General features: G+C 36.1%; 4 protein-coding genes across 7 annotated transcripts; 1 reads left to right on the top strand and 3 right to left on the bottom strand.

Annotated features, from left to right (window-relative positions):
• Positions 953-4,323, bottom strand: LOC107622165. Its single transcript, XM_016324056.2, has 8 exons — positions 3,088-4,323; positions 2,638-2,671; positions 2,308-2,535; positions 2,075-2,164; positions 1,921-1,986; positions 1,747-1,838; positions 1,598-1,645; positions 953-1,263 (listed from the first exon to the last, which is right to left on the bottom strand). The coding sequence occupies exons 1-8, from the start codon at positions 3,501-3,503 to the stop codon at positions 1,146-1,148; spliced, it is 1,092 nt and encodes a 363-aa protein (XP_016179542.1). The 5' UTR covers positions 3,504-4,323; the 3' UTR covers positions 953-1,145.
• LOC107622873 (protein FAR1-RELATED SEQUENCE 5-like) lies at positions 7,655-12,248 on the top strand. 3 transcript variants are annotated; one of them, XM_021113197.1, is made up of 7 exons: positions 7,655-7,816; positions 7,924-8,035; positions 8,455-9,889; positions 10,733-11,522; positions 11,632-11,814; positions 11,938-11,992; positions 12,023-12,248. In XM_021113197.1, coding segments are annotated over exons 3-7 (2,415 nt in total). In that variant the 5' UTR covers positions 7,655-7,816; positions 7,924-8,035; positions 8,455-8,504; the 3' UTR covers positions 12,025-12,248. The 3 variants fall into 3 exon arrangements, with proteins under 3 accessions (XP_020968856.1, XP_020968854.1, XP_020968855.1); XM_021113195.1 differs by lacking the exon at positions 10,733-11,522 and having other exon boundaries at positions 8,455-10,679; positions 11,617-11,814; XM_021113196.1 differs by lacking the exon at positions 10,733-11,522 and having other exon boundaries at positions 8,455-10,679; positions 11,938-12,248.
• Positions 12,882-16,442, bottom strand: LOC107624248. 2 transcript variants are annotated; one of them, XM_016326733.2, is made up of 11 exons: positions 16,283-16,440; positions 15,751-16,155; positions 15,507-15,641; positions 14,848-14,945; positions 14,649-14,733; positions 14,475-14,552; positions 14,277-14,366; positions 14,053-14,187; positions 13,722-13,843; positions 13,573-13,642; positions 12,882-13,460 (listed from the first exon to the last, which is right to left on the bottom strand). In XM_016326733.2, the coding sequence occupies exons 1-11, from the start codon at positions 16,409-16,411 to the stop codon at positions 13,275-13,277; spliced, it is 1,533 nt and encodes a 510-aa protein (XP_016182219.1). In that variant the 5' UTR covers positions 16,412-16,440; the 3' UTR covers positions 12,882-13,274. The 2 variants fall into 2 exon arrangements, with proteins under 2 accessions (XP_016182219.1, XP_020968857.1); XM_021113198.1 differs by lacking the exon at positions 14,053-14,187 and having other exon boundaries at positions 16,283-16,442.
• On the bottom strand, positions 17,147-18,503 carry LOC107622074. Its single transcript, XM_016323999.2, has 2 exons — positions 17,973-18,503; positions 17,147-17,874 (listed from the first exon to the last, which is right to left on the bottom strand). Exons 1-2 carry the CDS (start codon positions 18,325-18,327, stop codon positions 17,417-17,419), a joined length of 813 nt encoding a protein of 270 aa, XP_016179485.1. The 5' UTR covers positions 18,328-18,503; the 3' UTR covers positions 17,147-17,416.

The raw sequence follows: 24,984 nt of genomic DNA, 5'->3' as shown, positions 1-24,984 counted from the left end.
CTTTCATGATGAACTTCCCAGTCCCACTGCTGGAAAAGATTCTTAGAACCAGACAATTATTTGGTTAAAAGTTATCTTAGACATTATTGATGTGGATATTCAGCGGTAAGTCAATGTATAAATGATTATGAACATTTAGTGATAATTTTGGTGAATGTCATAAGTAAACTTTTTGCCCCTCAAATTCATTAATAATGTAAATGAAATTTATAATCACTGATAGTAATTCTTTACTCTTGTCGGTAGATTCTTTAAAAATATTCATAATGGTATCTGGATAAAAGATGATCAAGCATAGTACTATGAAAAGTAAGAATAAGCACATGATAGTTTACCCTACATATCTTATTTTAGTGGTGGAAACTGGAAAGTGATTCCTCACTTTTAGGTAGGGCTGCAAGGGTTGGTTTGGAGCGGCCATAATTTCTTGGAAAATGTATTTAAATAAAATGACCAAAAGTTTAGCACTAGAAGTTCTTAAGATTTTATATTGAATATTAAATTTGGTGAGAGTAAATGGTATGAATTAAAAAAAAAGGAAATAGCTAAAAAGTACCTTAAAAACATTGGTTAAATAGAAAATTTTAATTCTTTTAATGTTAAAAACTTGAAAGAAAAATGTTTCTATTAAAAAAAAATTTGTTTGTGGTATCAAGGAACTTGTTAGCATGATCTTGCATATAATATATATATGTACATATGAAGTCAATTTATTAATAAAATTTTTATTACAAAGAAAAACTATTTCTTGAAGTCTTAATTCTTTGCTTGCACATCATATCCAACTTTGCCATAGGTAAGTGTGTTAAGCTAATATATAATAAAACAAACTTTTTGTGTGCTACATGGTGATAACATGTTCACTTTCGGTGGTCATTTTTGCATCACCATTCTTAATTGTAAAGTTATTACTTCACAAATATAGTTATATCCCAAAGAAAAAAAAAGAAAATTACACAAAAGAAAGACTGATATATTTAACTATATGAATATGAGTTCATACACTACATTGTGACTATTTTTGGTTGTACATTCCTTCTCTTCCTTATTCCTATGGAAAAAAAGAAAAAAGTAATATTCTTCAGAAAATCAAAGCTTGCTTAATCCTAATGCCAAAGTCATGTAATCTATCTTTATCTTTCTAGCTATCTAGAACATAGATATTTATCAGGGTACCGCGTTGACAGCACATAATGTTTCAGCTTCATTATCAAAGCAAATACACCATAGCAAGGAATATGCAGCAATGCCACAGCAAAGTACCTATCAATCAATCACAAGTCATAGAAAAAAATGGGTCAGCAAAATTGGTTAACTCTTGGCTCTATCAACATTCAACAGTTTTATAAACAAAAAGTTGTCTCTCGAGTTAATTCGTAAACTCTTGTAAGTTTAGGTCCGAAATCGAGTTTATGGCGTTACTAGTAAACTCAACAGTTGAGTTTAATGAATCAAATTTACCAAATATTCACGAGTTTGATTATTTGACAATGAAATGATAGTTTTAACAGTGGGAATGGGAAAAATAAGAGGAATTTCCCATTACAAAAATGTGCATATCTAGCAGAGAATATATTCCTTGGCATAAAATTCATACCATAATGGAGCATATGGAGATGACAAGTCAAGGAATGTATATGGCCACCTGTTTTTTTTAAGAGAAAAATAGTCATGTTAGAGGTTAAACTATGATGCATAAGATGTTTTCACAAAAGTGGAGGCCAAAATAACAATGAAGACTCATACCAGAGATAGATGCAAGCATGAACCATCCACTGGAAAATCACATATGTTACTGTCCACAGGCAAAAGTATCCAATTCGAAACCAAGGGAACGGCTGAAGAGGTGAAGGTAATTAGAAGAAGGGTAAGATGCAAAGAGAGTGAACAATTTCAATGGAATCAAATGCAGAAACTCACCAGGGAATTCAAAGCAGTATCACCTATGAGGAAAACAGCATTGATTGTGTGCATATTGATTATCAACTGCCACAGAAGAGTTTGTATATGGTTTAGCTTTAAAGTTCTCTAATGTGATTGAAGATATCATAGAAAATTCCTAGGTGATACTTACAAAATTTATGTTGTAATCTTTGATTGTTAGAAATGGAACAATTAGGAACCAAAATACACAATCAGTGAGCAATACAGCACCTGCATTCATCTGTTCACAAGTGAAGAAACAAAATAACAAGATCAATGCAAATGTACTAAGAACTGAGCTATAATTCTTCATTTTTCCAATTATTCAGAAAAGGGTATCATACAATCATTCTTGTAGTTGAATGAGTGAATATTGAAGTATACCTGGAATATTATTTGAAAGATATAACCCCAAGTTCCCGCATGTTGGCGAACGAGATGTTCCTTCGGGGCTGCTAAGATTTTATCTTGGTCGAATGCATTAGAACTTTGTGGAAGTGCAGGGTCACCATTGAATCCTTGCTCTGCATCTCCATCCACATTATCAACCTTATCACCTGTTGCTTTCTTATGATGCTGGTAACATCCATGAATGGAAAGCAAAGATCCAAGCTGCAAATTCAAGCACACAAAGGACAAATATACATAAGAAATCATGTACAAATATGATGATAGATAGATAGATAAGAGTGACATTAGGCCTTTCATACTTACCCCAAAATAAATGGTGATTGATGTAAAAGTCCACCTGTTTAAGAATCCACCAAAAAATGGAATGCAGAAGCTTGTAAGATAATTAATTAATACAGAAAGTGCTAAGAACAAACCACCTTGCCATAAATGTTGGTTGCTTAAGATGTTATCATAAATTAGGTAAGACAATGACTTTGTTTCTTCTGAGAATCTTTAAATATTCCTATGATTGATCACAAAATTATAAAGGCTTAACTTCAAGAGCACTAAATGGGAAAATGACATGCCAAATTCAAAGAACAGAGATTGCTAGCTAGGTTCACTATGGATTGAGGTTTTTTAAGATTAAATATGCTTCCTAAACTTGTGTTTAGTATCATGTATTGTACCAAAAGCACAATAAATGCAAAAACTCTAAAAAGTACCAAAAATTTCTAAGACAAAACTCATCAATAAGGAATGAGAACTTACTGAGTGTAATAGTAGAAAATGCGTCCTCCATCCACAGCAGCATTGACAATCAGAAGCACCAAAAGAATAATGAATGCAAGAACTCTAAAAGCCAGAAGCCATGCAGGGTGAACCCCTTTAAGGCAAGGCCTCCATGTCTCATCCTCATACAAAGTTGCTGAAGTTCTTTCTTCTTCTTCTTCTTCTTCTGCTTCTTCTTCAAGGTTTTCACCATTGCCACCATTACCATTGTTCCTTGCTGGTTTTTTCCTCACATGCTCATACTTCCAAATAAGAAATGATGAGAAGATTAAGGTAACAAGGATCCATATGGTACAAAGAAAGACCCTCCAGTTTAGCCAGTAACTCTGAGTGTTTGTCTTTGCAGTCATTATTGGCTGCCATGACCCTTTGGAAGTTCCTGTCAGAAAACTCATTTTGAGTCACTTTACTTTCTTCTTCTTATTGTGACTCTCAGATTTCTCACTGTTTTTCCACCTCCAATATGTTAAACAGTGTTTACAAAACACAAAAAAAGGGCTGAACTTCAAAGAATGAATGAACAAACTGAAGTAACACCAAAAAAATTGATTACTCTCATAAACCAAAGAACACAAAAATGTGAAAAAGTTTGAAACTTGTGAAGTGGGTTATGGACTTATGGTTCAAGTTCAATTTTTTAGCCCCTCATGCTAAAATTTAAGGAAAGGAGAGAGAACCCAAAACGGAAAGCAGAGGACTCTGCACCATAAACATCATGAAGAAATGATGAAGCAACAGAATGGGGAGAGAGAGAGAGAGAAAGAGAGAGAGAGTTTCTCATGAGTTTCTCATGCATTTTCACAAACAGAAGGAAGAGTTATCTAGTTGAAACTTGGGGGCCATTCAATGACTAAAAAGTTGAAACTCTTGACACATTTTTTGACTGCATTAAGCATAATTATTTGGATTACGTAGATATTCCAAACTTTGGGGTTGATTTATGCACATAAAAGAAACACCGACAGTTATAAGACTTGATTATTAAAAAATGTGAAAACAAAACAAAGGTGGCAATGTTTGTTTGAAGTGTTGTTCTTGTTAAGCAAGGAAAAAAAAGTTTGAAACTTGCAAGGGAAAGCAAAGGAAGGGAATTTGTTATGTTATGTTATGTATAGGTACGGGAAGAGAAGATGCTTTGCTTCTTAGCTTTTGTGTTCAGGAATCTACTCAGAAAGAGAGAGAATGTGAGACACACAGAAAGGGATGTTGTGCTTTCAGCACAAGCTTCTTCTTATTAACCCTTCTTTCTTGTTACTATGCTTTTCTCTTCTTATTAACTTTAAATTTTCATCTAGTCTAAATTTTTAAAATCTAATTCATATTCGGTAAAAATTCAATTGCAGTCAACTTCACATGAAGTAGTTGATTTTTTTTGTTATAGAAGAGGTAAAAGTGTTGTGTCGGGTTATGGATGATGGAGGTGCTACACCAATTTGTGGGATAGCATTTTGCTCAGATTTGGTGTTAAGAAATCGGACCCTCCGAGTTCTTTGTTTTTAAGTTTTTGGAAGCAAATCGGAGGGTCCGTTTTGCATGGAGAGAGGATCTGAAATTCACATAAAGTAAATCGGACCCTGCGATTTCTCCATGATCAAAATTTTTTTTGACGATTTACATGAAATCGGATGGTCCGTTTTCTCTGTTAATTTGCTTTTTGAATTAAGTTCAAGAAATCGTTGGGTCCGAATTGTGCATGACACCACACCAATGCTAAGCACCACTCCTCCCCATATCCAAGTCCAGCACCAGCTTTGCCTCCATAATCAAATTAAAAAGCGACATGAGGTTGATAATTAAAAATTATTAGATAAAATTTGGTGGAAATTCAGGTGCAGTCGACTTTTACGTGAAGTTGATAGTTAAGAGCGATTAGATAATTTGACTGATTTGACTAAATTTTCATCTAACGACTCTCAGCTATGAGTGAAGTCGACTGCACTTGAGTTTCCACCTAAAAATTTATTTAAATCAGTCAAATCATTTAACCGCTCAACTATCAATTTTATATAAAATTGACTGCACCTGAATTTTTACCATTTAAATAAGTCGTTTTAATAATTTTATATTCTAACGTAATTTTAGCTAATGCCAAAATAATTGGTAACTTTATATTTTTAAGAAGTTAAATAATTGTGTTTATTAATGCAATAATATAAAACTATATTTTGTAGCATTTTTTTTTAATGCTTAAAGTGTGTAGAAATTAAAATACTAAATCCTTCGGTTGTCAAGAAATTAAAATACCGCCAATAGTTCAAATGACATAGTTTTTCCATACTCAATTAAGAGGTTGCGAATTCGAGTCTTCTATCTTTGGTAAAAAAAAAATTAAAATACAAAATCATTTTTTTTTAAACTACCAAAAAATTTGATTGCAGAGTTGATATCTTACATATATCCATGCAAATGATAAAATAATCCAGAAAAGGCATGCATGTGTTTACACCTTACCAGTTAGATTCTGTATTATTTTTATTTTTTTATTTCCATTTTGTATTTTGTGACAGAGAGAGACACATAGAAGAAAGGGACCAGACATTGGGACAACATGTGTAGTATGGATTTTGTATTGGGAATGCTCTGCAGTGGAGATCCATGCCCTAGATTTGTTGTCTTTCTTAATTCGTTTTTTCTGATAAACCAAGTAAAGTGCTTAACCAACCGAGAAAGACATGCCACATACCATTAAAAATTACTAAATAATATGTAAAAATTAATTATGAATGTTAATAATACTAAGATAATTATGTGTGATTGTGGAGCTAATAAAAAATGGATAATTCTTTATGACAATAACTGTGTGTTTATTAGTCGATCGAGTGGTCAGCTCACTCATTCGATTAAACAAGTGTCGGGGGTTCGAATTTCGCCTTATGCATGTAGACCCTTAAATGGAGCTTAGATTCGCGACGGATTAGTTTTTGATCTATCGAGTTGGGGGATACCGTGGACAATAAAAAAAAAAAAGTTCTAAAGGTTTTTTTTTTGTTCTCATGTACCTTATGATTTTTTTTTCTAATTTTGGGTGTATTTATAATTTAAGAAAAAATAAAAAATGTATGATAATCTTAAGAAAAGTGTGGTTTTGAGATGATGATTAAATGGTATATTTAAGTGTATGGAGACTTTAATGTTTATGGATTATGATATGATTATGATGGTTGATCCCAAATGATTCATCAATAATCTTAGACTATGGTGTCTTATAGTGGGCCTCATGGTGAAAAAGACACACAAATGAAATTGCAATCTACAAGGGATAGATTATTATTACTACTACATTATTTTGGGAATGAAATAAGGTTAGTTTAGTTTAGTATAATATAATGCTAGATTATAATTAAGTTAGGTTGGTCTAATAATTATTTTATTAATCTATTTAAGTAAGTATTAAAAGTTTGAATTCTATTTTATATATACGGTAATTTATTAGTTAATAATAAATTTTTAAATAAAACTCAGTATTACAACAAATTAATTCTTAATATGTTAAATTAAAAATTAAATAAAAAGACAAATATATATATATATATATATCGTGAGATTATATTATAGAGAGCATAATGATCATAGAAAAGACTCACGAGATTGTTGATGCTTTTGGGACAAACAATGGAGTGGGTCCCACGATTTAGACAACCTTGACTTCTTGGAATTGTTAGAACAACAGTGACCACTCACCATCATCATCCACATAATCCTAGTGGAATATTTAATTATTTATTTATTTTTAAACTATTATATATGGTGGAATCTGGAATGTTTGCAATTTACTATAAAATTTTGAATGAAAATGACTCCACCAAAAATGGCCTGCCACATAATGGGTTAGGTAATTAAGCTTGACAACTAATTTTCATTGTATAAATCTATTAAAAACTTAATGTATTTAAGTAATTTCATTGTTTAAATATATTAATTTTTTAATAAATTAAAAAATAAAAGAGATAATTATTTTTCTTTCTTTTATGTGTTTTACTAGTTAGGGTGTATTAAATAAAGATTATAGTATGGTGTAGAATTTATTGAAGAAGACATGCAAAGAAATTACATGTATATTATAAGAATGCAAACTAATTGTATTGTTTTCTTCATAAAAAGTTCAATTACGAAGGGGCAAACAGAATAATCAATATTTGTAGTATTTGCAATATTTAGAAATTTTCGAATCTAATTGCTTGCATGGGTGGTCCTAATATAAGGGCAGTGCTACGGTGATGAAATGAAGAATTTTCTTTTCATGCTGAAACTAGGTGGAGTGCATGGATATTAGACGCGTGTAAAGATGTTTCCCAAGACAAAACAAATCTGACGGAAGCAGAGAAACAACAGGCTTTAACTTGTCAAAGTGATTAATAAGTTAGGTAGTAGATTATGTTAATTAAGGTGGTTAAGTGTTTGGGCCAATTTGATTTGAAGCCCAAAAATTTTTTTTGAAGCTATGTTATGCGTTGAAGAAAAATAGATTGGGATGCTCTCTGGGCTTACTCTCAACAATAATAATAATAATAATAATAATAATAATAATAATAATAATAATAATAATAATAAGTGTTGGAACCTTGGAAGAACTAGGGTAACCCACGCTGTAACGATTTCAGGAAGGGGAAGGGTGACGGGCATAGACAGTGATAGGGCGAAAAAATGGAAGGGTACAAAGGGATACGAGCAAGAGCGGCGCTGATTTATGTCCAAACCATTTACTCCGGTAAGTTTTTCTAACAGAACAGTTTAATTTTGTACATTGAAGATAATGCTTGTTACCGTTGAAACCCCGTTGCCTCAAGACAGCGCTTCCTTAAACCCTTCTTTCAGGTTTCAACTTTCACCAGTTCATCCAATCCCAACAATAAGATCTGAATAGAGGAAGACAGAAAAGAGAAGACGAAATTCAAGAATCAGAGTCCTCTTTTTGGCCATCGAAATTGTAAGTTTTCATCTTCTACTTATTTTTGAGGATGTGATGAAAAATAAGTATATGCAGTTGATACCAAGTTTTCTTTATTTGTAAGTTTTATGGGGAATTTGTTGCTAATTCATATAATTTGTGATGTAAATTATTTTTCTGAAGTAATGATGGTTGAGAATAATTTTTAGAAATAAAAAGAAGTTGTTATTGTTGCTGAATGGTTGATTGTAAAATTGTTTAGACTAAGTTGATGAGTAGTTTGTGATGTCAGATATTTTTGCTGCATGTTGATGAGTAATTGTTTATGAAATATCCTATTATGCCACTGCAGTATTGTATTTTCGTAATTAATGAATCACAATGGTGACGAGATTTGTTGTTGCTGTGTTACTGAGCAGTTACTTTTATTATTTATCTTGATGGAAATAATCTTCCAGGGTATTCGTTGTTGAATTTAGTGAACTCCAAAATTTACTGAAAATTTTGAATGGCTGAGAGTGGATATGAATTGTCGGATGAAGAAGCCGATGAGTATCGAGATGTATTGCAGTTGAGTAAGGAAGATATAATGAACAAGGCATTCCGTAGCGATGAAGCAGCATATGAATTTTACAGGATGTTAGGCAAATGTTTTGGTTTTGGTATTCGAAAGGGTGACTCGGGAAAAGATGACAGTGGAAGGGTTATTCGTCGTAGATTTTTTTGTAATAGAGCGGGCCTGAGAGAACGTCGTCACTATGATAGGCTAGATAGGCAGAGAAGTCATAAACCGGAAACGCGGACAAATTGTGAGGCAAAGTTGTCAATCTACCTTGATGTGGTCAGTGGTATATGGAGGGTGAGAAAAATAGTATTGGATCATAACCACGATTTAACTCCGACATATATGGTTCATATGATGACGAATTTTAGAGAAATAAATTGTTCCGCTAAGGCACAAATATCTGGTATGCAGGCTCATGGTGTTCCGACGTCTAAGATTCTGGGGTATATGGCTGGACAGTCTGGTGGCTATTCTCTAATGGGCTTCACTAAGAAGGATGCTTACAATTATATTAACAAGGCTAAGCGTGCAAAGATTATTGATGGGGACGCTAACGCCGCTGTTGTATACTTGGAGGGGAAAGCGGGGGCTGATCCGATGTCGATGGCTAGGTATAATCTTACTAAGGATAATATGCTAGCCAATATGTTTTGGGCGGATGGTGGCAGTAGAGTTGATTACCAATACTTTGGGGATGTTCTAGCCTTTGATTCGACCTACAAGAAAAATAAATATCAGAGGCCGCTGGTGATATTTTCTGGTGTGAATAACCATAAGCAGACGACAATATTTGGGTTTGGCGTGGTGTTAGATGAAAGCGTTGGGTCTTATAAGTGGTTGCTGGAAAATTTGTTGGAAGTCATGTGTAACAAGAAGCCGTCGGTTGTCGTCACGGATGGCTGTGATTCAATGAAAGCTGCAATCAAGTCTGTTTTTCCGGAGGCAACGCATCGATTGTGTGCTTGGCATATGGAGAAGAATGTAACCGCTAATGTGAAGGAAGAGGGACTACGACAATGTTTCACCCGGTGGCTGTATTCAGAAATGGAAATAGATGAATTTGAGGCTGAGTGGGATGATGCCATTGAAGAGTATGGGTTGCAGAACAGTTTTTGGGCCAAAGAAACTTTTCAGAAGAGGATGATGTGGGCTAATGCGTATTTACAGGACAAGTTCTGTGCAGGGTTTCGGACAACATCCCGGTGCGAAGGCATTAACGCATACGTGAAGAATTTTCTTAAGTCTAGGCACAGTCTCCTTGATATGGTTAAAAATTTGGAGTTGGTCGTGCGAGAGTACCGAAATAACGAATTAGTTGCACAATTTAGATCACTCCATGGGATGCCAGTAATGACAACTTGTTTGGATCCTCTTGAAAGGTATGCTGCAGATGCATACACACGGGAGATATTCGTTGATGCGAAGAAGGAAATAGTGGGTGTCGGTGCAGTTAATTTTGTAGCTAAGATAAGACGTTCAACTACAATGGTGTACACGTTGGAGGAATACGGTGACCCAGGTAGAGAGGTGATTGTCCTGTACGATAGGGTTTCAAGGAAAATGGAGTGCGCATGCAATTTTTGGAAGCAAAAGGGAATACCTTGTAGGCATATGTTTTTTGTAATGAAGCATGAGCACTTGACTCGAATTCCTGATAGCCTGGTTCTGAAGAGGTGGCGAAAGGATGCAAAGTCGTTGGATAAGTATGCTGAGATCACGGAAGTTGGTAGTGAAATTGGTTTCTTGTTGCGCCATGGTGCACTTCATGCAGCCGCACAGTGGATGCTTTATGTTGGAGCCAGGAGCCCTTTGTCTTTCACACAGGCGCTTAAAGGTCTCCATGCGCTGTGTCAAGAACTGGATAGAGGCCCTGAAAATGGGGGTCAGAAGAAAGCTCTTGATATGGTTGACTTACACGACCCTGTTGTTGCGAAGACTAAGGGTGCCCCTCGTGTGAGGAGGCAGGGCGGACGGAAGAGGCGCTGCACCCGTTGCCGCAAAACGGGTCACACAAAACGACACTGCAACGCCGACCGGTCCTTTGTTTCCAAATCTGAAGAGAGCAAAGATTTTCAGGCTACAACTTTAGGGTCGGAGGAGTCTTCACCGACGGAATGGGTGAGAACAGTCGTGCGAGAGTACCGAAATAACGAATTAGTTGCACAATTTAGATCACTCCATGGGATGCCAGTAATGACAACTTGTTTGGATCCTCTTGAAAGGTATGCTGCAGATGCATACACACGGGAGATATTCGTTGATGCGAAGAAGGAAATAGTGGGTGTCGGTGCAGTTAATTTTGTAGCTAAGATAAGACGTTCAACTACAATGGTGTACACGTTGGAGGAATACGGTGACCCAGGTAGAGAGGTGATTGTCCTGTACGATAGGGTTTCAAGGAAAATGGAGTGCGCATGCAATTTTTGGAGGCAAAAGGGAATACCTTGTAGGCATATGTTTTTTGTAATGAAGCATGAGCACTTGACTCGAATTCCTAATAGCCTGGTTCTGAAGAGGTGGCGAAAGGATGCAAAGTCGTTGGATAAGTATGCTGAGATCACGGAAGTTGGTAGTGAAATTGGTTTCTTGTTGCGCCATGGTGCACTTCATGCAGCCGCACAGTGGATGCTTTATGTTGGAGCCAAGAGCCCTTTGTCTTTCACACAGGCGCTTAAAGGTCTCCATGCGCTGTGTCAAGAACTGGATAGAGGCCCTGAAAATGGGGGTCAGAAGAAAGCTCTTGATATGGTTGACTTACACGACCCTGTTGTTGCGAAGACTAAGGGTGCCCCTCGTGTGAGGAGGCAGGGCGGACGGAAGAGGCGCTGCACCCGTTGCCGCAAAACGGGTCACACAAAACGACACTGCAACGCCGACCGGTCCTTTGTTTCCAAATCTGAAGAGAGCAAAGATTTTCAGGCTACAACTTTAGGGTCGGAGGAGTCTTCACCGACGGAATGGGTGAGAACACCGCATACCCATGTTGATTGTAGCAAGCATAGTTTTCCTTTTAAAAAATTAGGTGTTTTTGTTTCCTTACGATGGCCTCATTCAGCTGTTTGGCGTGCAGATCCGATTCGAACAAGGGAAGAAAGGTGTTACCGGTCCCAATAATTTGTGTGCACCGATTTGGCTGGAGGCATCAGGTTCGAAGATTACCTCACAACATGAAATTTCTGCTGCAGCTGGACATAAGGAGACTATGGAATGGGAGCCGAACACGATAAGTAACACCGACGAAGTAATAGCACAGGTATGTGGTTTTTGTTTCCTAGTCGTACTCAAATAACTGACTTCTGCACTCATGTTCTAATGGCACGTTAAAATAGATGTTCAAACCAGAATTGAGTAATTATGTTTACTTTTACCTATGCAGCTGATGACTGAAATAACTTATCTCAGTTCAAGATTGGGTTCGAGCTCCGCAGCATAAATAGTTGTCCAATTCGGTGTTCCTTAGAGAATTCTGTTTCGTGTGATAATAGAAGTGGTTTATGGTCTTTGTTATTTTAAGTGTTAGTTCTTATATATGCTTGAGTTTATTATTTGCTGGGTAAAAAGAATGGCTACTTAAGTGCCAATGAAATGTAAATTCAAGCACTGATTAATGAGATGTGGATCACTTGTTATATGTTTAGGGTGGAAAATTCTTGCAGGGAAGTATTTGCTATTTGTGTACGTTCGTTACATGAAGTGTGTCTAATAGCCTTGTTTTGATGGTAGCATGAAGTGCAACTAGCATCTGAGGAGACCATTGAAAGATTAACATGAGAGTAACGAAGTGAATACACGAATTAGTAATGGGTAGGCGTAAATTAATTAAGACTCTTTGATATATCATTGAGGATTAACATGAGATTACTGAATCCAATAGTATGACTAGTAACAGTAACGCGTAACATAACTTTTGATAGTCTTCCATTTGCTGGCAGATCCACCTCCATTTAGTATGCCATTGTTGTTACTTGACAGTATAGCGTTATCATAAATTACTTTCAACTGTTTTTAACCAGCCTTGTTCTATTGAAGAGCAAAAAAATGCAGGCATGTTCTATTTGAGTTTTCGTGCTAGCGGTGGTAAGTTAAAATTTTTAAAGGCTTTAATCAAGGAAACTAGCTAGTGAACATTCAATCGCGACTTCTGATTACAGTCTTTATAAGTGGTTAGAATTGAGTCTATGGTACCATAGACTAAATATTTCACTCGCTCATGTTTTCCATGTGCATGGGTTGTTAACAAATGTAATATTAAAACTAGTTATTCCTCGGGAGGTTGGTTCAATCACTTGGACTACTTTCCATCGGCAGGAACAAGTGTACTTACTGAATATGGAGTAGCATTTCATATACAATTTGTATCTACAGAGGAACATTCACATCATCCTATACGATTACTTTGACTTCTGAGTACAATAGTGACCAACAATTACAATCCAAAAAATTTCATCAGGCGCATGTATGGGCACAAAAAAAAAATTAAAGCAAAGCAGATCTCTGTTGACGCATTTAACTCCAACTAATGTTACCCCAATAGGTGCGGTCACACGACAAGGTTGGTTGTACCCAGATTGTGGTTCTGTCACTCTAAGTAAAAAAATTCACTACCTACAAAAGTGTCTAACCAAGACCAATTCCTATTACCAAAGATCCATTAAAGCATTCCATACTGCATTCAACAACCCAAAAAAGTTTATACTTTCAGCCACATATAACCTAGGGACTTAGTGGCCCCACAGGACTACGGGTCCTCTTTCTTGGTCTAGCTCCTTTCAAGTAAGAGCATATCATATTCGTGTCCCAGAATTGAACCGCTTTTTGTTGAACTTCTTCGGAGATTGGGTTGTGCTCACCCATAACTAGATCAACAGCAATGGTCATTCTGGTGTGTTCATTGATCACCTGTAAGGCATACACATAATGGTAACACATACATTCATTACAACCACATGTACTAAAACCCACATCTTTTACATCAAAGAAAGCAATTTGGTAAAGTCTTTAATTATCCAACCTGAAGGTCATAAGATGCCCATAAATCGTACTGGATCATCCACTCTGCAACCCAAACTCCGCAGTCGTTGCTGCGAACGCAGAAATTATGGTTATAAAGAGTAAATTAACCACGGCAGATACGAAAGTGATATAGAGTTCACAGCATACGAGTCGGCTGCCTGTTGAGAAATCTGTGGCTCCTGGATCCTAAACTTGGAGATAGACTTCGGCACAGTCGTCTTGCCGAAGTATGAAGACGTCTCCGACAACAACAGCTCAAGTAACCGAGCCTACAGTGATTTGTGACATATATATTGTTATAAGCATGGGTGGTATGAGTCTTAAAAATTATGAAGAAAAGGGGAACCAATTTTGCTTATTGTTGAAGGGGCAGTCATGTCCTTGTATCAATAGAACAAAGTCTATAACTAAGTTGATATAAAAAAAATTGGAAAAGGAGAAGGAAATTAGACTAGAATAATATGTCAGAGTAACTCACGACTTCCAGCATTTTATCTATTCGAGCCTGTCGGTCCACACTAGACTTTAATGAATCTAGATAAATCAAATTTTCATCCCACATGTCAACAATCATCAAATACCAATGGCCTCGCATGTGGAGCGGAACATAAATCTGCACCAAGAGGGACCAGAGGCAGTCAGATTGCAACTATTACTTCTTCCTAAACGGCTAATAAATTTCTTAGGTCTAACAAGTATCACCTTCAATAAATTGTCGGCGAACCCCGTGTACTTTGCTACGATGTAATCAAGAGTTGCCTTGCAGTGGTGGCCTGGGTTACTAGCAATTTGCTGCAACAATTATCATTTGGGGGACGGAAGCTCATGAATGAGTTTTACTGCCAAAAAAAACCACAGATCATTTTGCAAAAACAAAATGTAACCGGTTAAGAAAATCACCGCAAAGGTGGTTGGTAGCCACCACCGTCGTTTCTCAGCCTTATTTGAGGAAACCATTGCTACGACAAGGTTGATAACCTACGTGTGGGTCAATTTAGCCGCAAACAATTAGCGAATGTAATCTGAAACAACGAAATTATGTTGCGATGAAATTAATGAGTTGGAGTTGCTTACGTCGTCAACGACCTCCTCTCCAGGGCGTAATGTCAAGAGGGCTTCCCTATTCCCGATGCAATGTTCATTTTCCACCAGGATTTCGCTGACAGGTCGACATAACGAGGAGAAAACCGTGGTCAGTAGGGAAACTAGTTTCTGATGCTAAAAAAAATTGTGCACTTCTAAAGAAGACAACCCTAATTATGTAACGGCTTACCTCGGTGATAGCCCGTTGCCGAAGATGTAGGCTGCAACAGCGAGTTCGTGGCCGACAAACTGCATCCCTGGCGGGGGCCAGAATGAGAGGTCCAGGCACTGCCTCGCGATCACGGTGTTGGATTTTAGGAAATAAATTTTCATAAGTATGTTAGTATTGTGGCCCAACAAGAATATACCATTAAGAAACCCAAACATGCTACGAAAGAATATTTCATTTGCATAGGAATACATAAACAGTTGACGGTTTCCGCGGTAAACAACCCAAGCGGAAAAAAAAATAAAGGGATCCATACAATAGTGATTAATAACAAATGCATTCCAATCAGATTATGACAAGGCTATTGGGCCTAACTGAATCCACCTAGGGCCCAAGATCTATTAGTGGCCCCTGAAACCGCAATGGTAACCATACTGGACTTGCAAATGTTGTGCAAAAAACTTAACCAAAAAATTTCAAATTCCAAATTTGGCATATATGCTGGCCCAAGAAAAAGGTTAAAGAGGCCAAAAACTTGGCCAAAGGAAGTAGACAAAAAAAAAATTATCCCAGACCCAAAATATTTCTTCATTTCGACATCAATGATGAAAACTAAACAAGAAGAACATAAAGAATCAAATCAATGTTCATCCAGGGTTTCCATGCAGTGTTTCATGTACCTTTGGAGTCTCCTCCGACTTAATGTCCGCGCTCCGGTGTGTGTAAAATGTCCATGGAGAGCCAGGACCTGTTGACCTTATGTTTCTTATGAGGTCTTCTGAGGAATTCCCTTCATCTTTAAATGAAAGCTTTCTCTGCGATGAACGAAATTACATATACATATGTATTCTAATACGACGAAAAATTTCTTTTAAAAAAAGGTTAAAATAACACGAATCGAAAATCATTTTGAGAAATAAAAACCTGTAAGTTGAGTTCCGATGCTGGTTGGCGTGTGCCGGCTTTTCCCTTGTTGACCCTCGACATCCTTGTAGGCGTTTGGCCCGATAAACCCCGGGCAACGTCCACTTGTTCTGGTGGAGGACACTGTTGGCGTGTCGGAGCTTCACCTGAGAGAGTTCCGGCATTCGCCACCACTTTCACCGGCTCCTGAAGTGTTCCATTTTTACCGTAAATATCCACGCCTGAGGGATGCAAGTTTAGATTCAGATCCATCTTAGGTTTCTTGTCACAAGAAGCCGGTACATTCAAAGATGCTAGAAGTTCCAGCACTCGACCGTGCTGTGCCACAACTGCCGTTAAGGCTTGTATTTGGTTCGCCTGCGTCGTCAGGATCCCCAAAATCATGTTATCTCCAGTTGATGCTTTCTGCACAACGTTGACAGAAGGGAAGCACGTCACTTTACCCATGTGTAAGTGATGCTTAGACGGGTGATAAGAAGCGAAAAGTAAAAAGAAACCTTAGCATTGCAGAAAAAGAACAACATTGTCATACCTGTGTATGATCAGCTACACCACTGACTGCATCGTCCACGGTGGTTACAGGCTCCAGAGATTCATCCTTGGTTCCTCTCTTTCGACGCTTCACCGCCTCCTCAACGCTCTTCTCTTTCTGTAACTCCATCAGGAACAGTACAAGCAACTGCACAATAGAGTGAGAGTACAGTGGGTAAGGTAAGAAGTGTGCTTAAGAAGAATCCCAATAACATCGCAGTTTGTAAACAGGAGACACGTGTGACTAATAAAAAATGAAGGCAATGCTAATTGTATTTACCTAACGTCATCAAGAAGGGCCCAATTCTACTCATACCGCATAGCCAACCCCATGTTTGGGTATCTTATTCGTGGGTTTTTTTGGGAACAATGGAGCGTAATGGGCCGAAGGACGTCATATCTGTGGCCCTCTTCTGGAACAATACAGCACAAGCAAAAATTCACTCATAGCTGACCCTAACTTCAAATTCAATGTATGGAGTCTCCCTCCCTTTACCCAACCAGACTTCAACCTTTGTCCACTGGATCCGCAGGCCTATTCACGTCTGTGTGACTACACAGGAGAAACATCACCTTCCTTCCCATCAGAATGATCAGATGTCTTAGTGATATCCTATGGCAGTCGTAGCAGACTATACCCGACTGTATGGGACGAAAAGAAATTATATTAATTTAAACAAGAAACCATATCAAGGTCTGCTAGTACTCAAAATTTTGTGGTGTTGTAGTAGTTGCTTCCACTGTGGAGTTCCTGGGTTAGTAAATTAAATTCATTATTAGAGGTCTAATACTTGGGTCCATATTTGTTAGTACAGCATGCCAACGTTTAGCAGCGTAAAGTTAAATAAAATAACTTTGCGTAATATTAAGTGACAAACCCGACGACAATATCTGATTAAACTGAACAATTGCATAAGTAGTTCATTAACCCTCGTTGAAAATGATTGGAAACCAACCCTAAACCCCAACAACAACATTACCTATCTCCAACTTACAAGAGTCACCGTTGCAGTTAACAGAACGGAAACGTAAACTGGAATGACTACTAAATATAAACATCAGTTACGGAGAAGGACTTAACAATAAGCTGCTAAACTGTAAGCGTAGATAATTGCAAACAAGGTGAGCCCTCTATTCAAGTCTCGAATAAGTCGTTATACTTCTGAAGATCAGACCTAAGCTTTCGGTTCTCGTGTTCCAGATCCCGGATTCGCTGTTGAACACATACTCGTAGTTGCCTTTCCAGTTCCTCAACCCGCACTCTCAAGGCGGCAACGATCCTATAGTTGTAGTCGTGAATTTCCTTCCCCACTAAAGACAGCACCTTACCCAACATTTTGAATGAGGCGTCCTGTCTTGCGGTCTGCTCGTCCGATGAGAAACCACCCTCCACGATCCAGCTAACATCTCGTTGTTGTGATCGCAGTGTCACCCAGTAGCCATGAAGTAACTCACCATTGTCGGAGAAAAATTCACGCCGGTTAAACACCGGATAATCAAGCCTCAGCTGGCAGCAGAGACGAATGAGATAGACCTCCAAGTCCTCAAACACTGCAAACTGAGTAATACAATTCTCCGGAACAATGTTCGGTCCTGAACACGGGTGACAATTACAAACAGCAAAAGTTACTCAATGCCAGGATACACGGGAAAAAATAATAAGAAAAGAGAAACCACTGGCGTAATCGTACCAACAGTCGCACCAAAACCTTCTGGAATCTGAGAACACGGAACAACTGCTTTCTGCGATGACTCACCCACTCCTGAGCCCACATGCATGTTGTAGAAGTGTTTGGATAAAGAGACCGGTTGCTCAAACGGTCCCGTGTGAGGATGAACTACAGAATCTACCTCCGGAGGTGTGGGTAGTGTCAATGCTGGATCAACAACTCCCAACCAATGTTCGGCGTCTCTCAGCAGGCGGAAACCTTTAAACTCTGCATCTGGAAAGCCATTAACTTGTTTTTTACAGTCCTCCCAATTTGTGTAGATTCCAGGAATACGTCCCTTGCGCACAGCATAGAGCCTGTACTTGCCGGTGTTCATGGGTAATGACTGTGGAAAATTTTACGGGTGGGTTTCACTCACACTGAAAGAGGATTGCTCATTCTGTATCCCTGACGCACACGATGGATATATACCCAGGCCCCGTGAAAAACAATATTTGATGGTAACCGGTGGAAAGTATAACACCAGAGCCGGTTTCTTATTTAACTTACCGTACTGTCGTTCCATTTTGAAATATTTAATTAGCAAGTTAATTCCAATGATGTTATTATGGAACGAAAATTTGGCTGCAAGATCTAAGTTAATTAATGAAATCATTTTCGAAGTTCCTTTAAATAACTATTTTCGAAACTGGACCTCATCGTTTACCATATTGGACTTAACATAATTATTTCATGAGTCACTCTTTTGTTGCCTAATTAATAATTTTTAAACAAGCTAATACTAAAATTAGATTTTCGTGTAATATCCTTCAGAAATCATCCAATTTTTATATTATAATTTTGCCCAAAAATATTTGTTAACAAAAGTTTGTATATTTTACTATTATCTACTTCAAATAAAAAAAATAATATTTTATTAATAACTTAACTATGTAAGTTAATTTTTTTACTCATTATCTATGTGTATTAATTACTAGTTACTATACGTCTTAGCAGAAGTAATATCCTTTGGTTTCATGTAAAAAATATTTAATTCTACAGAGAAACACAACGATAAAACAAATTATTTAAAAAAGCGAAAATGTATTTCCCGAGGTGAGCTGCTTCCACTTATCTGGTGTCTCTCTCTCACCTCGGTGACAGTATTGCTGCAGGCATATGATGGACGCTGATACGACCTGAACTGAACACCGAGTAAAGTTGCGTGTGTCAGTAAACCAACCCCATTCTCGTCACCCACACGAAAACCTCTATACATAATTAATTTTTTCGGTTAAGATAAAATCGGACGCAATTTACTAATTTCCTTCTTTAACCGTAGATTTTTTCCAATATTAGGATCTTATTGTTATGAACAAAGAAATTTTAACCAACATTATCCAAACAATTTCATTTTATCAAATTAATTTTAATATAGAATTGCCAAACATAAATTATGTGGGTACAAACTCACTTATCTTCGAAATTAATTTTACAGAATTAATTTCTTTCAATTTTCAGTTTAACCAACTCTAACCCAAACACACACTTTATCGTTCAGTTTATTCGCAATGTATGAGCATATTTTAATATGTATTTTATAAAAGGTTGCAAAAATCGAACCACCAAATGAATCCATAGAGTGACCAACTCAACGGTTTATTAGTCTATTCATACTTTAACTGGGATTCAAAAAGTTTATTAACATATGACATACAATTATAAAAAATGAAGAAGTCCTTTTTAATTTTGTACATTCAATAAATTTTCAACTAAATAAACTATCTAAAAATTACATCTTCAAAATTATAACTTCGGTCATCAAAAATTTAAATTTAAATCCTTTAAAAAATCTTATCAGCTACATATTGTCAAATAAAATAAATTTCGTGTAGTACTTATCGGCATCATTTTTTTTGTGTAATCTCTTAAAATCAACATAATAATTATAAAAAATTTAACACCGTACCAGCATCCATTAACATAAATACTCCAACATTAACCCAAAAAACACGAAAAACAAATGAAGCAGCACCATATTTTTTATGGCGCCGGCGTTTTACGGCGGACATTCTACGGCGGCAGATAGTAACGCTCAAATTGTGCTTTGAGGGTTACTATGAAGCCAAGAACGTGACACTACTGTTGTTGGTAGCGGCGCAGGAAGTGAACGGGGTGGTTGCGGCGTGAAACTCGGATGGAGATACAAAGGGGTTTTATGATTTTCTTCTGACAGAAAGGGGACAGTTGGGCTGTCTTACCGGGGGTTTGTTTTTCTTTTTTACACCTTTAAAAACCATAAAAAAAACCTACTTATTTTACCTATTTACCGGTTAACTTCAGTTTGGCCGGTACAATAACCGGTTCTTTGCCAATTGCTTTCTTTACGCTTACTCGGATCGCTTGGCTCACCAGTTCTCCTTTAACCGGGTTGAACCAACCCAGTCCGGTTCGGTTTTTAAAACGATTAGCTTATACTACTTCTTACAAAACTACAAAACAAAAATAATAACCGATTTAGAAGTTAACTTCGAAATTCATTTTCTCCATAATATCTTAAGAGTATCAGACTGCATATTAAATAATATGGTTCAAGAATAAAATATATTTTGCTATATTTAGCCTGGAATACGTATTTTTAATTTGTTTTTATAATGAAATAACAATTATTGTTAAATTTCAATAATTTCTTAACTACTTTACATCCGATTCATTATTAAATAGTACAAGTATATGTTGGAAAATACCACTACTGCAGGTAATGTAACGTAATTTCCTATACCGAACATAATGAGACTATATATCTTCTTAAGATGGGTGACTGGAGAATAGTGGGCTCGACTCCTTTCTCATGGGCCAATCGTCCGAACAAGTAAGACTCTTACTAACTTTGGACAATATTGAAACTTAGAGACACCAGAGTAAATATTGCAACTATTGTGAAATCAAAATATAATTTTCTTAACATACATAATTGATCACTGCAAGAAAATACAAATTAGATAGAAGTAAACCGTATATTAGAATTGAAGGTTACATAAACGTAATTCTTACACAACACGTCTAACCAAATTAACCGGCGTAACTTCTTTGCACCAAAAAATGTCTGCTCCGTCCAGAAGACCGGCATAAGGTGTTTTCGGACAAGCTCTCTTAGCCGGCCAACCTTCTCCACCTTCATGTACTTTGTCCGTCGTTCTTGTACTTCCTACACGGAGGTCAGCTGCCCCTTCGACATGGCTTACGAGAACACACTTCTCTTAACCCATCAGCTACTTCCTATGATGGTAGCCTCCGTAGGTCCGCTTAAAGTGTGCCTGTCGGTCGTTCTGCCTCCCATTGTCTTTGGACTTTCCTTCTGGATCTTCTTCAGCCTCTATTTGTCGCTCCAGTACAATCTCTACCTGCACCAAGCATCCCTCCTGTCTGTCCTCGGTTTGACAGCGTCAAGCACAGCGAGGAGCGTGAAGCACCACATGCAGTCTCATGCATAATTAGCTCGGGAAGGAGAACGGCGTACGTGCGGAGTTTATCAATACGCGTCTACTAGAAGATGCCTCCAGCTCAGTTTATCGCCTGCTGAAACATAACGGCTACAGCACGGTAGAAACGGCCTTCGCGGAATATGATCACAAATCACTTGCTAGGTGTGTCTTGTGTTGAGCGTTACATTTTGCTTAATCAGATGCATATCCTAAGGGATTTTTTTTTAAATGAAAAAAGGGTTTAATTTTTCCCAACATGATTTATGAACTTTAATTCCCTAAATCCCATTTTCTTTTTTCCTGGCATTTAAGCAAGTTCGCCGAACCGCCAACAAACTCTATAAAATTTGGCAACTTCGCCATATCTCCGGCAAACTCTATAAATTTTATATAGTTCGCCTAACTCCGCGGCAAACTCGGTTATAAGGTTTTTCAATCCCGCTTTTGAATGCATTATCACCATCTCCAGATAATATATAAATATATAAACAATATATAAAAATACACAAACGTACATGGACAACAACCATGACTTCTTCAAGAATTTTTTAATTATAAATTACAAAAATATTAACTCATACTTAACAATGACAACTACTGTTAACGTCTCTAAAAATACGTAGATACTTTTTTATCATTCCTAGTTGGTTTAATAAACATCTACTTATATTTTAATTGAAACAATTCTTTCTTCAAACCAAAGTTCTCATTTTCTAATTTTTTCAATCGTTAAATCTTATTAATTTTCAAATTATCAAAATGACACTGACTCTGAACAATATTCTAAATTCTAATCATAATTTTTCTGACTAAGTTATTTTGTTACATATTTTCTGTTTATTTTACTTTTTTCGAGTTACATCTTTTCTTTTTATTTTACTTTTTCGAGTTCGTTTATATATTTTCCTTTCTAAATTAACCAATTACTAGCAACTACCATTGTATTTTTGTTTTCTACTGTTATAATTATCAATCTTTTTTACCAAAACTTTTCTTCTCTATCCAACTCGTAAAAATTTTAACTCATAATTTTACCTACCGAAAAATCGAACCAAAAAGCCCATCCCACATCATAACAAAATTCATATGTTGGGCCTACACCGAAAACCCCAACATCATAATCATCATCATTAGGGATGAATAAATCTAACCACATAAATCCCCTTCTCTAACACAGACTGTATATCCTCTGACTCTACACAGCCTATGTCTCCATTGCTTGCTGGGACGGGATAGCATGTAATATTCTAATATTGTTACTTATGTGTATTTGGTTATCAAAAAAAAATTTGCTTTATTAAATTGGTAATTATTAGCGTTATATTGAAAATATTGACTATAAATTAAATTATTTCAAACTTAATACTGTAAAAAAAATTGATTTCGTGATTTAAAAATAAAATAAATTAGTCCCTATTTCCTTAAATGACTGACAATGTTACTATTTGGTTAACTGAAATAAATCATTGTTAACAGATTAATATTTTGAAGAATAAATTATTTAATTAATTTCAATGTGATGCAACCAGTGATTATTAAGCAATAATTTTTCAACTAACTCGTTTTTTCCCTCTACAATTCATGAGCTAACTTTCTCTCTCTTTTTTTTTTTTCCCGAACAGCTAACTTATTTATTATATATATGACTATGACTTAATTTGGATCATCTCCATACAATATCAGTCCAATTCATGGATTTAGCAAAAAAAAGCCCAACTGCATAAATAAATACCAACCCAACTCTTTCCAAAATTAAGAAAATGATTAAGCAGTTAATTTAAACATACTTTTTCATTTAATTGCCTCATAACACTCGACAAATTTCTGCGTCCTATTAATGCCACTCAGTCCGTGTCTCATTCTATCATATCAACACGACCACGCGTCCTTCATAAGAGGTATCCACCTCATTTCAATACATGTTGAAATTTTTTCACTTCAGCATCGTAGCATTGGCCCTAATATAAATGTGGTCCATGAAATAATTTGAGAAAAATTAAAATTGCATCTGCATGCCTTGTTTGGTTCTGTTGGATTCACCTAAAGTGGAGCGGTGGAATGTGAGTTTGTGACAGTGATGTACTAACACTGTGCTCACGAGACCTGTGTATTTTTATTTATTTATTTATTGTTTTGCTGCATTATTAATAAGGTGGAAACTCAGGTGCAGTCGACTTCACATAAAATTGATACTTGAGAGCCGTTAAATGATTTGATTGATTTGACTAAATTTTCATCTAACAGTTCTCAGATATCAACTTCACGTGAAGTTCTGAGTTTTTACCTATTAATAATACAACTAATAATAAAAAATTACTTATATATATAAAACTTGAAGTGGTTTATGCACATTCATTCAATATGGCGCTTTTAAATTTAAACATGGAGATAACAATGGGGTTGGATTGGGATATAGAGAACACAGGTGCTTTACATCGGTGTAGTGTCAGAATAACAAAATTCGGACTATACGAGTTTTTTCATGGTAAACGGACGGTCCGAGTTGTTAAAGGCAACGAACTGGAGAGTCCAATTTCCTTCTGCCGAAATTCAAATTTTTTCAATTTCAAATCGGACCATCCGATTTATTCTGCAAAATTTTTAAATCAAGCAACTTGTAGAGTTGGAGTTCTACATCCTAACGCTCATAAAAAGCTGTTCCACAGATTTATCTTGTACCCCATAAATCCATATCTAGGCACATCGCATACAAGGCTTCTATAACCATAAAATTGAGTCCCAATATGAAAACACATGATAATGAAATAACAGTCAAGGTTAACCAAATTTACTGCAATTATTAAATATTAAATATGAATTTAATTTGATGTAATATCAATGTAAAATAATTTTATATGAGTATCATATTATGTAATATCATATCAGTAAAAATAACTATTTTTATATTGATTGCGTGAATAATTATCTAAAAATATAGATATAATTGCATGATTATATAAAACGTTTTATTTTGTCAACGTATTAAATTAAATTTATTAAATATATAACAAGAAAAGAATAATTATAGGTGCGATCTAAAAAATAATGATATTATAATGAGTGACTTAGTGAAAATTTTGACTCGAATCCTAGGGGAGAGAAAGATTGATAATGGTCCATAAAGTTGATTAAACATCGGCAAAAAGATGAAAGTAAAAGAAAAAGAGAGAAAAAAAAAAAGATGCCCCAGGACTGAGGACCAGTTTAATTGGTTGTTGATTTATCAATTATCCATTATGAGTAAATAATACACTAACTTTAAGATGATTTGATCGAGGGGTGTCACACATCAATGATTTATGACTTTATAATATACACACCCAAACAAAAATTAGCATGTCATTTAACCCTAATTAAGGTGATGCCAAAACCTTGAGGAACTTGCCTCTCATCCTCTCTCTATGTATTGAAAGATGTTTATTGAATTGTTGGTAGTTGTTTAAGACTTTTGAATTATATGAATAGTGTTACATAAAGGCAATTTGACTTTTAATCAAAATATATTGACAATTTGATCTTTAATATGTGAGATAAAACTAATGTTTTAAAAAATAATGCTAGAGAGTTTG

This window comes from Arachis ipaensis, chromosome B10, assembly GCF_000816755.2.
Source record: "Arachis ipaensis cultivar K30076 chromosome B10, Araip1.1, whole genome shotgun sequence".
Classification (NCBI taxonomy): domain Eukaryota; kingdom Viridiplantae; phylum Streptophyta; class Magnoliopsida; order Fabales; family Fabaceae; genus Arachis; species Arachis ipaensis.
This window is presented reverse-complemented; position numbering and strand designations above follow the sequence as displayed.